Source organism: Chlamydotis macqueenii, chromosome 3, assembly GCF_036417535.1.
Source record: "Chlamydotis macqueenii isolate bChlMac1 chromosome 3, bChlMac1.mat, whole genome shotgun sequence".
Taxonomy (NCBI): domain Eukaryota; kingdom Metazoa; phylum Chordata; class Aves; order Otidiformes; family Otididae; genus Chlamydotis; species Chlamydotis macqueenii.
This window is the reverse complement of record NC_141558.1, coordinates 73640056-73652636: the sequence shown is the minus strand read 5'-3', so window position 1 is coordinate 73652636 and position 12581 is coordinate 73640056. Positions and strand designations below refer to the sequence as shown.

General features: G+C 46.9%; 1 protein-coding gene across 1 annotated transcript; it reads right to left on the bottom strand.

Moving 5' to 3' along the window:
• Positions 1-8328: 8328 nt before the first annotated feature.
• On the bottom strand, positions 8329-9533 carry LOC147601310 (T-cell activation Rho GTPase-activating protein-like). Its single transcript, XM_086744610.1, has 4 exons — positions 9276-9533; positions 9076-9191; positions 8714-8916; positions 8329-8502 (listed from the first exon to the last, which is right to left on the bottom strand). The coding sequence occupies exons 1-4, from the start codon at positions 9531-9533 to the stop codon at positions 8375-8377; spliced, it is 705 nt and encodes a 234-aa protein (XP_086600736.1). The 3' UTR covers positions 8329-8374.
• Between the last annotated feature and the right edge of the window lie 3048 nt (positions 9534-12581).

Sequence of the window (12581 nt, the reverse complement as noted above, 5' to 3'; positions counted from 1 at the left end):
ACTGAAAGAACATAGCCCAAGGTACACGAGGGAAAGCGCAGGTCGCTGGGTCTCATGCCCGGGGTGAGAGCTGCTCCGCAGCTCTGCGAGTGGAATTCGCCCAGGTCAGACGCTGGATGAAGCGGGCAGCACTGTTGGTTGCCCCAGGCAGAGGAGGAATTGGGTCATACCTGTCACCATACGGTACAAAAGGTTAGCACAAGTCTTAACAATTAGACCACGTCAGTTCAGGTAATTGCTGCTCCTGGAGCAGCTGGGCCAGGAGCAATAAGCTACAGCGGGGAAGGGGTCACTTTTTTTCCCAACAAGCCCGCCCTCACCTTGGTGCTTTTGCAGGTCAGGTGTCCTGCCAGCTCAGGCTTCTTCCTAACCTGTCAAAAAGTGACAGCATTCTCAAAAAAAATCAGTAGCTCGCCCGGGTTGCTACAGGCACGATTAAAAGAAACTGATTGACATTTTAATACCCATTGCTCTTGAATCAGTAATAGGGCTGCTGAAAAGATGCCTTGGTCTTGAGCTTCAAAATGTGAGCCTGTCAGAGCACATTATGGTTCTGGCCTGTATTCAGACTCCAGTTATAAACTAAAATTAATGCTGTTCAGCGTTACTCTGTAGCTTAACAGAGGCAATGAGCAGGGATGTTTTGTGCTGCAGTGGAGTGTGAAGAATGGGAAGCTGAGTAATTCCTTCTTTCTTTTTATACATAGAGAGAAGGACAAATTCTGACCCTTTCTACATTGATTTAGACCCAATTTCACTGCCCCAGTGTAAGGTGTCCCAGGAAAATCTACAGGCACACTAAAAAGTGCAAAAAGGCCCATGGGGTGCAGAATATCAGTAAATACGTCTGGGAAAGTACCTTCAGAAGGCCCTGGCTGCCCAATTCCAGTCGTACTGACACGGGGTGTTCACCCCAGTTAAGCAAATCCTCCCTCAGTGAAAGTTGGGGTGACTGAAGGCTGCAGTTCCCGGGCTCCCCAAATCCCTGGAGCCCCACCGCAGCAGCAGGTTGTGGACAGAAGAGCAGTGGTTGTTGGCAGCATAGTCCCCACGCCTCGCAGGGATGTCCTGCAGAAGAAACCCTTTGATGTTCTCTCCATGACGGCGCCCAATTTGCCGAGTATATCACCACCAGATACAACAGGGCCAGATTAAATCCTGAGGACTGTACCTCCACACTAGCCTAGGATCAGCAATATACCACCGAGACTATTAATGACTTTATTCCAGGGCAAGATAGGTTTCTCAAGACCAGTTACAATGAGGATCAATTAAATCAATCACAATCAAAATCTAGTCTGCCTTCAAGTGACTTCCAATTAGGATGCAGTAACATTATTAAAGGGCTCAGACAGGCAAATTAAAGAGCTACACTGAGGAGGAACTGTTTCCCAGAGGGATGATTTTTATCATCCTCAGAAATAAAAGCCTCTAGAAGTTCAGATTTCTCATTTAAAAGAAAAAAAACAAATAAACAAACAAAAAAAAAACCCACACGAAAAACACATTCTTAGATTAAAAGACTTGCTAACATTATGTCACTATTGAGTTTTTCCTTTTTGGAGACTTTTGGTTTTTTTCTACTCAACTGCGTCCAAACTGAAAGGGTAAAATCATGAAGCAATGCTTTCTTCACATCTGAATACCCACGCTTGATCTGAAGGTTTGATAAAGAAAAGGACATGATGACAGGAAAATATTAATTGCACCTTTGTTGAACAGTTTGTATTTTCAGCAAGGAAACAAAGAGAGGAAGCCTACTTCATCATTCAGAGAATCAGGAGCCAGCCTGAAACAGAGCGATGAGCTCGGATTGAGGGAGAAGATTAGAAAGTGGAATTTTGCAAACCAATTTCAAAAATATAAGAGCAAAGAGGACACGATCCATTTATCCGGTTACCAATCTGAGGAGTAATCACCTCAGTAACTCCTGGATGTCTCTGCCATACATTCAAAATGAATCAAAGGCAAAAGTAGTAGCTTCCCATACCTGGGAGGGGAACTTTAAAAAAAAAATATATTTTATATTAATATATTATTAATATCTTAATTAAATACTATTATAAATTATGAACAATTACATATTAATTTATTATTCTATATAATTTTATGTGCTTACAATATACATATATATGACATTAAAATTAGCCGCTCGTAAACAATATTTGCTCAGCCTGAACATTTAATTAAGAGCCTGAAAAAGCCATGTTCTTATATCACATCAGAGACCTCATCACATATGAGAGGCAAGTGATGGAAAATTCATCTCCAAGAAACTACGGTAAGAAACATCCATCACCTTCCATGCTGGAGGTCAGGTGAAGCCCTAGCATGAGTTAGGGATGTCACAGCTTTTCTCATTTTTCTCTGACAAGCACTAGCTTGTACAAATAATCTCTGAACCAAGACTGCTGCAATTTATACTCATGCAAAATAAGGTATTTTTTTCAATTTGGTGGAAGAGCCAGAAAATAAACAAACCTGAAGGAAAGACCCCAACTTACATCACTTCTGACCTAAAATATCATTGCTGTCACCAACCCCTCCCCACTCCTCACACTCACTTGGCTTCAAGTTCAGCATTTTGCTTTCATTCCTCTCCACTCTCACCAGCCCCTTTCCTCTCCGTCTTTTTTTTTTTTTTTTTTTTACATTTGTAATTGCAATTAGTTCAGCTCCTGAACAAAAGCCATTGAGAAGCAAGAGTTTTGCTTAAAAGTCTGAAATAAAATGCTTGAACTTTCCCAAGAGAAACTTCAACTCAAACAGCTGGCCACATTTGACTAGCAAAGTCATCTGGCTGACCTGAAATTGCTTTCCACTCCCTCCAGTTTGTTTGGCTTTTTTTTTTTTCCCCCCTTGTGTTTCTACCCCCACTTCACTCTTTTTTTTTTTTTTTTTTAAATAAATAGCCACACAAAAATGCCACCCAGACATATTTCGGTCCCCATCCCTGGGATGCCAGCAACAGCCAGCTCAGGGCAAGCGTACGGTCACTCTGTGTGTATTTCCATACCAGGGGACACCTCGCTGTCAGGAACCTCAGCCAGGTTCGCACATCCATTGCTGAAACACACCGGACACAAGATGTTTTGGAGGCCATGCCTGTTCCTGAGTACACAATTTGCATTTGAACTGCACTGGAAGCAGAGCTGATGAACTGGGCATGTTTTGAGCAGAAACCATCACAGGCACAGAGCCCACTGCTCTTGCAACTAAACACATTCATATATGGCCATGAGAGTGATCGCCTCCTCCCCAGGCGCCCTCGGCTTCAGCCAGCCCATTATACCTAGAGGCAAAAATACATCAACAGGCTGCAACTGGAAGGAGGAGAAACCTTTATTCCTATATGATCTATGAACTGCACCTGAGAGGAGGACATGGATGACTCCACCTGGCATCTTTAACACCTTCACCATCTCCTTTTAATTCTAGCTTTTAAAACATAGTTCTCTTAAAATGGCAGGACTGAGTGGTAAACATTGCAAAGCAAAAGAAAATACTAAAGCAGAAAGAGAAAAAAAATAGAATTCAAGAGGTCTAGGTCTACTTTCCAACTGCAGCCTTGACTGCTGCACGACCACAGAGAAAGCCAACTCCCTCTCCTCCATAGTCCAGCTTCCCCATCTCCCTAGTGGGACAGAAATTACTCTCCATCTCTTAGGGGTTGGTCTTCCTTCACAGCACATGCTCAGCTGAAGAAAAAAAGGCTAGACTGAAATATCCTTCCACAGCAAACATATTTCATATTAAAATTTTATTTTTCCAATTAGATTTGACAATTAACCAAATTGGTGCCTTGCTCCTGTGTGGAAACACAAAGAAGGCATATGCAAGGTTGGTTTTTGTTGTTTTGGGGTTTTTTTAAATGTTTTGTTGTTTGTTTTAAAAGCACCTTAGTTTTCTTTGAGGCTGTGCAGGAGCCCAGACATGAGGTCACATCTTGCTGTGCTGCTTCTGCAGTTCTGTGTAATCTCAACCCTAAATGTTAAACCGGAATGGAAACCGGCCTGCTGGTTTTCACACTGGGCTGCAGGAAACACCTACACTAATGTCATACAACATTGTTGTCAGCAGAATGAGCAACAACTGCAGCAGCTGCTAATTTCATGCCTCATGCTCTAATTTCACAGGCCAAACATGACATGGGTGCAGGACAACCATAATTCCCCGGCACAGCAGCAGCCGGCGTGCTCCACAGCTGCCCTGACCAATGACTACGGTGGGTGCTCATTTATTTCAGCAGAGCATTTGGCTCCATAGCACAAGACTGAAAAAAAAAATATATATATTATGGACTAAATTAGCACTGGTTTATCTCCACTGACAGCAAAAGGCAACAAACGAATTTGGTAAGACGAAGCAGATGAAAGAGATATGAATGCCGAGACAGACAGCACAGGCTCATGTACTTTGTCTGAGAGCTCTTATGTTGATGTCTTCAAAATACAGGCCAAGTTCTTTCTCTAGAAGTCCATGTCTTTAACATAAAATATGCCTTAAAGCGTAAAACAGTATCTGCGGGCACAAGGTCATAAGCATACAATGTATAGAAATATTTTTGAGCATCATCATACATGGGATTATGATACTTTCTATGAATAGCAAGTCTGGCAATTACACCTTGTAACACCTTGCTCCAGGCACCAGGTGTGGTTTCTATTAGAGATGAGATATCGTATGTGCACATCACAGCTCAACCATCTGGCACGCTGCTACAAAATGAAGCTGACAGGTTGGTTGCTTCTCCTTCATGTGTAGTTTGTAGATAGCTCTCCAGCAGCTGCCAGCTATGACAGTTGTTTTTTTTCCTGTAGCATTTTGCTCGGAGGAGAGGGAATGGTGTTTATCCTGCAGTGCCTGGCACCCTGAAGCTGTGATTCTCAAACACAAGCAACAACACTGCTGTAGTACAGTTGCATGCAAGCAACCCAAAGTCATGGATGTTCTGCTACTTCTAGAGAAGTCAAAATTAATTCTGTGAAGCCAAAGCATCCTCCACTCATGTAAAACAAACCAGTGTAAGCCAGAATACCTTTTTGAAGGTAAGAGGATCCCTCTGTGAAGGGTGGGCTTAGTTTCAACTCCCAAGCCCTGACATACTTGCTCACCTCAGCAAGCCATTTCTTTCAATTATTTCTCCTTCCTGGATGACATTGTTCTCTTCCTGACAAGCCTCACACAGCAGCAGTTTGTCACTCCCAGTTGCTCCCAGTGGGTGTCTGCAGAGCTGCAACACTGGAATGCTGTGAAAGTCCAAAAAAGGAGTTTCCTTAAGAAGCCCTCATTGCAGGGGCTGGAAAAGATCTGTGGAAATTACAATGGGTAGTAGGGGGAGAGGGGCAATATTTCTGCAGCCAGTGAAGTAGCTTGGAGCACAAGGGGGCTGGATACATATGATGAGCCACTGCTGGGGCATCAGACTTTTGCAGAAGAGACACTATTTCCCAAATCACTGCCACCCAGCTTACCAAGACAGATCCAGCAGCCAACAGGTGGAGCAGCACCAGCCAACAAGGATTTATCCTCTATTTGGCACCCACCTCAGGAAAATGCTTAGGGCAGCCAGCACACATGGCCTTGTCATACGCAACTCTGCAACGCCCAGCTCTGCCCTGGTGCCCTTCTCACCACCAAATTCTTCTTGCTAGCTTTTGGAGAGAGGCGGGAGGGTGCAAAGCAGCTAAGGCTTGGACAGAGCACAGGTAACAGCATTCAGAAGGACACGTCAGCAGAAGAGGCTGTGAACAGACTGGGTTAAAATTGCAGTAGTGCCCTGGAGAACAAAGCAGTTGTGGTTAGGCAAAACGTGTGTCACAAGGATAACCGAGAGTCAGGCGCATTCCTTTTCGTCTCCAGTCTGTCACACACGCTGCTCTGCTCACTGGCACCCCGCATTTGCTACAGGTCAGTTCCCTTTGTATGGGGAATGTGTGTACACAGTGAAATTTCTAGGAGCACCAAGTCTCCAAGACTGTGAGCTAGAGCCATGACTTGAAGGGGATGCGCAAACGCCACAGAGCCCCGAGGAGCTGGGTTTCACCTGATGAGCAAAGTATACAGTGAGAAAAATTAGGGTTTTGCATAGGCTTTCGCTTGATGCTTCTCATGGCTGCACTTGAGCGGCTCTCACATATACACAGAGATCCTCTTTGCAAAACGCTCCACAAAGAAACAAAAAGATCACCAACTAAGAGATGTATTCACTCCCTTCTCAGAGAGTACCAGGGGACAACTAAAGAATATAAATCAGACACTCATGGCATGGCAGCAGGTGACCTCCTTCTGAGGAAACTGCCTGACAATCAGTGTGCAAGGAGGATGGCTGCAGGGGACAGCAAGCTGCAGGTGACTGGGGCTGCATAAGGACCTTTAGCCTTGCCTGGCCACCCTGCCATGCCTACATCTTGCCCTCGCTCTGACCTCATGGTGCTGCTCCTACGAGATACCAAAAATTCACCAGGACATGGTCCTGGGCAACCTGCTCTAGGTGAACTTGCTTGAGCAGATGCTGGACCAGATGACCTCCACAGGTCCCTTCCAACCTCCACCCTCCTGCTTGAGTCTGTGCTTTGGTTTAACTCTTCTAGCACCTAAACTCAGCCCTGATGCCCACTGGAAAGGATGCTGCAACAAGGGACCATCCCAAACTCCTTCCTAAGAATTCATCACCAAACAATGCAGTCACAGTAAAAAGAGAGAAAAGATCATTTTATTGTGGGCAACAACTGTGGGCACCCAGGAGTCACAGTGATTCAGCCAGTGAAAATGAATCTGCACCTGCAATGACCGAGTCAGAAAGCTCTGATAAATCCATAGAGGCAGGGAGAGGCAGGATTTTGTTCCCCTTTCTTTGGCGAACACTGTTTAGGAGGAATTGTGTATGAGCCAGAAGAGAAAGCTATTGCTGGCATTGACTCTGGGATGGCTCTGGCACCTCATTCCCATGCCTGATGCCCTCAGAGATGCACAGTGCCCCTGTGCCATGCAGCAGGGCTCAATGGGGAGCCCCTGGGGACCAGCCATGGGGTCATTTCCAGATCCTGCATAACACCATCCCCTCGCCATCCCTTGCCAGCAAGTTGGACTGACCTAGAACAGTGTTGAGAGTTGGGAAAGATGGGCGGCAGAGCCTGGTACACACCTTGGCTTCCTGACTGGCTGCACCTTCCTGCATTTTCTCAGTTTTTGATTCCCCCAAAATGTTTTATCTCTTTCTCATCTTCTTTCCCTCTCCTCACTCCAGGCTTGCTTTCTCTTTCAGTTTCTTTGGTTTTCATTGTGCTGGGGAGAGCCTGCAAACCTTTCCATCCCACAGTGGTCTATATAGCAAAAGCCACAATCCACTGGAGTCACTTCTGGTTTTAACCAAAGCGAGCTCATTTTACCTTCTGTCCTCTGAAAGGTTCTCCAGTTCTTCTGGGTGCCCCAGGGAGTCTGCCACACTCTCAGAGATTGGTTGGAGGCAAAAAAAGCTGGAGGTGCCTACAACAGAAATGTCAGAGTTAGCAGGTGGCAGGAGACAACCCAGAGTAGTAAGCAACTGTTTGCCAAATTGCTACCTTAGCTCTCCAGAGGAGATCCCTTTGGCTGGTTTGCATCAGCCACACTTTGCACAGTCCCCTCGCCCCACCAAAATAGACTTGATGAAGTTCTGACCAAGCAGGACCTGAACAAAACCCCTCTGAAGTTGACAGCTGCTCCCCTCTGTCTTTTTGTAGGTATTCTGTGGGCATTTTGTTTGATGAAGCACGTGCCCCGTGCAACTGAGAAACTACCCTGCCAGTTTTCCTTACTGTGTATGATTCCTGGGGGTGGAGGAATAACCCACACACACAGCAGCTCTACTGGCAGGAAGAAGCACAGCAGCGACTTGGCCTCATCAGAAACTCCCCTCCTACACCAGACACACTGTCACAGTGTCTGGGGACCTGACATACCTCTCCCGTTTCAGACTCCACCGCCATATCTCCCCCAGCTTCTTTGAGGACACTGAGCAGCGAGGGAGGAACATGTGGCAAGGCTTCTGCCTGACTCTTGGTGCCTGCTATGACTGCATGGACACTTAGCTCTTCCACATGCAGATCTAGAAAGCAAAGGCACCTGCAGCAAAGTGACTTCTTGGAAGTACACAACAGCTAAAGCAAAACCCCCCCAAAGCCCTGCACCACTTATGTTTTCAGCCCTCCAATGCCCTGTCTGCAGGCTTCTGCTCATCTTGCAGAGCAAACCATTCGTGCCCCAAGAGGCAGTGCCCAAACAGAGGCCACGGGACAAGCAAGGCTGAGAGGACAACAACACTTGGATGCCCAGCACTGCCAGAAACGACATCGAGTTTTCTGACATCCCAAGCCTCAACCTGTGACAACCCTCAGTCCCTCCTCTTACTTACGGATCTCTCCATGAGGGCTGGCAACTCCTCAGCTGCTGGGCTGGAAAGCTCAGCTGTCTCCTCTGCAAAGAGTTCCCTGCAGTTCTCCATCATTAACTCCACCAGCACACATCAAACCCTTGGTCTCAACCCAGCTGCCTGAAAAAGGACCAAGCAGCCTCTCCCACTCCGGACCCTTGCCTCTGCGCAGAAGGCTGAGGCTGTGGGGCTGCTCTTCCAGGCAGCCACCCCACCAGCATTTGCTCAAGAGAGGAGGCTGCCAGGAACCTCAGAGCAGCCAAGCCAGGGCCAGGAAGGCTGTAGCCAGCTGCTCAATCCAGCGTACCTTCTCAGTCACCTCCAGCATGGCCTCCAGCAGGAGCAGGTCCTCGTTGGCTGGGCTCACCAAGTTTGGCCCAACGCAGATGGCCAGGTTGCTCCAGCTCATCCTGCTGGTAGCTGTGTCATGGCCAATGTGCTGGAGGAGGGACAGCAGTTGCTTGAGGACAAGGACATTGGCCACAGGCAACTTCTTGGCCACCCTGAGGGAACAGGAACACAAGCAGATGTTGCCTGCAGCCATCCCCTAGGCTCGCCCAAGGCAGGTGGGAGACAGCGGCTGTGTTGCGCAGCTTTCCAGGCTGCTGGCTGCTCTCAGCCAGCGCTTAGGGCTCCTGCTCAACAGGCAGGCTGCTGCCCACACATATGCTTTCAGCTTGGAGATCTTCTCCTCCTTGCTGGTCTTCTGCATCACTGCCATCCAGTCCTCGTAGAGGTCAATGATGAGCAGCTTGGTGGGGATGCTCTGGAGGAGGTCCTACAATGCCAAGAGCTCCAGGTGAGCCTCTGAACACTCCAGGCCAGCCAGGAGCTCTTCCAGCTGCAGATCAGAAAGGCACACCTTCAAGATGAAGGTCAACAGCAGCGCAGGCTGGCTTCCCAGGTCAACATCTGCACCATGGTCCAGGGCCTCTTGTAGCTCCTGAAGAGCCATCCCACTGGCAGCTCTGCAGAATATCTCCTTCATCGACAGGTAGCAGCTCCTGCAGGAGAGGCAGAAGGACAGTTGCTTGGCTGCAGAGTTGCCTTCCAACAATGCTGGCCAGAGCACTGCCCCAGATCTGGCTCCTTGCTGGGGCTGAAGAGCCCAGTCCCTCATCCCCGGAGCTCCTGGGGACACCCACTGCCTCTCTGGAGCATCAGGAGGGAGGGCTGGGGATTGCTTGCATGGGGCCACGTTTTGCATCTGTGCTGAAAACAGGGATGTGTTAGTCATTGCTGAGCAGTGCTTTCATAGCACCAAGGGCTTTTCTGCTCCTCAGACTGCCCTGCCAGTGAGCAGGCTGGGGGTGCACAAGATGGTAGGAGGGCCACAGCAGGGACATCTGACCCCAAGTGACCAAAGGGATATCCCACACTATATGACACCACGCTCAGCAATCAGACCGGGAGGTGGAGGCTGGCAGGGGCTGCGCTTACTCAGACACTGGCTGGACGTCAGTGGTGGCGAGCAATTGCTTTGTTTTGCATCACTTGTTTTTCCTTGAGCTTGATTTTTCTTCTCTCTTTCTTGATTGTTGGTTTATTTTCTTAAAATTTCTTTTTTTTTTTTTAATTATACAATTGTCTTTACATAAACCCATAAATTTTCTTCCTTTTACCCTTCCCATTCTCCCCCCACATCACACTGCAGGGGAGTGAGCAAGCAGCTGTGTGGTGCTGAGCTGCCAACCAGGGTTAAACCGCAACAACCTTTGAGAAAAAGACTTACCTACTGACGGTGAGAGTGCTCATTCTCCTCCTCTGTCACAGTCCCCTGTACCACACCGGGACGCAGGAATGCCTCGGCAGTCTGGCTGCTATTGGAGCTGCTTCAAAAGCTTTTTGGATGAGCGGATGCAGCGTGGAAGTTAATCTCTACCATTGCCATGAATTAGGGGATCTCCTAAGCAGTAACATAGACAGCCACCCTTCCTTGCCTCAAAATATGCCTTTAGGACAATGTAAACACACATTTTAAAGCAATGATATAAAACCAGAACTGTGTATTTAATTTGTCTCTGCCACCTAAGCCCTACAAGACTCTGAAAGAAAAGAACATCCCTTTCCTTTCTCTGGTCAATAGGACTCTCCAAGAAAGTCTTGTCTGCTGCAGCCTGCCCAGGCATTAGGCTCCAGTAGCCTCTCAGTGACTGCACACACTACTGGGGAGGCAATAATTGGGATAAACAGCCTCACAACATAGATGCTGTGCTCAGACCATCACTATTAATGTGGATGGCAGTGTGTTGTGGTTTAGCCTGAATCACCACGTGGTTACTCGCTCCCCCTCCCCAGCAGGATGGGGGAGAGAAATGGGAAGAAAGGAAAACTCATGGGTTGAGATTAAGACAGTTTACTAGAATAGCAAAGGAAAACTACAATAATAACAAAATATAAGGATAGTAAAATATACAAAATTAACAATGCACAATTTATCACCACTCAACGTCCAAATGACCGATACAGCCCATCCCAAGCAGAGATCATGGAAACAAAACCGAGCAGCAAGCAAAGGAGCAGAAGTGAGTAAGCAAGGTGAAGGGAACAATGTCAGCGAGCAAAAGAAAGAGATGAGATCGAAAAAATGGAAAATGGATGCTCCCTTGCCACAGACAACCCCCACTTATATAGTGAGCATGACGTTTATGGCATGGAATACTCTTTGGCCAGTTTGGGTCAGTTATTCTGTCTGTCTTTCTTCCAGCTTCCTGCATCTGCACATTAGCGAGACTTGGACAGATGGATAGTGTCCTTGGTCTCATTAACAACAACTCATATCATCAGGGTGCTTATCAACATTCTTCGCATCCAACATCCAAAACACGCCGGCTACTGAGAGGAAAATTAACTCCATCCCTGCTGAAACCAGGAGAGGGTGGAGGGATGGTATACCAGCAGAGGCAATGCATCTAGGGATCCATTTCTTCTAGCTGCTATTAAAGCCTGGAAGAGGACAGCAAGTCCAGTTTTGCTGCAGCCCTGTGATGCTCTGCAGTTCTTCCATCCCGCGGACAGGGATCTGCATGACTAGATTTGATGAGGTGCTCTTGGCACCAGCCTTGGCTGCTGGTCTGAGCTCCCCTGTCATAAGCAGCAGTAAATGAAACAGGAATTATGCAACACAAGTGCCAAGTGATGGAGTATCAACTGGAATGGAAACAACTGCCCCTGAAACCAATAATTTGCAGACATGCCATATCATTTACCATAACCTTTCTCCATGAGGAGAAACAATATTGCGGAGCAGGGGGTTATATCTGTGGTGTACAGCTAAAGGCTCTTGCAAAGAGTTGAGTGCTTCCTGTAAGATGCTTTCACAGCCAAATTCCATGAAATAAGAGGCTTCTCTTCCAGTTCAGCCACCACTGGATGCAAATGACTCAATATCTTCTAAGTCAACATAGAATTTTTCACCCTGAGAGCAGAAAAATCAAGTCCTTTTTGGCTTTCTTTTCATCAGTAATAAATATCCACTTGAATTCACATCAAATCTCGTGAAGCAGCAGTGCCTGTTGCTAGTGCAGAGCTTGTTTCTTCTCTCTCCACACACCTCATGGTCTGATTTACCTCATGGTCTGATTTTCTGCACCCTTTGACTTTCTGTCCAGATTTCTAGAGGAGTCAGGGAAGGCAAACACACTTCCCCAAGTAACCTCCCCACGCGCTGCCTCAGCCAAAAAACTGCCTGGGGAAACATTAAACTGAGAAGTTTGGGATCTGCATTGCAGAAGATAAACACCTTGGCAAAGCAGGTCAAGCAATATCCAAGGACAAATCTCTGCTTCAAGGGAGGTAAACTTAGAGCAGGACCAAGAGGAGTGTAAGCAGAGGAGGGCAGAAGAAAAAAACCAAACAAAAAAAAAAAAACAAAAAACAAAAAACCCAAAAACAAACAAACAAAAAACAAAAACAAACAAACAAAAAAAACAAACACCAAACCACAAAGGCACCAGGAGACAGAAATAACAATGCTAACTGTGGCATGAAAACTGAGAATTAGGATAAGGCAAAAGAAGCCTGAACCACAAATACAGGCAAATACATCCATACTGTGGAGGGAAGCTACTACTGGGGCTGGCTGCTGCCTCCCCAAAGTTTTCCACAAGAAAGGAAAGGAAGGACTTTAACCAACCAGCACACATACAGAAGGCAGAACTGCAAGTGT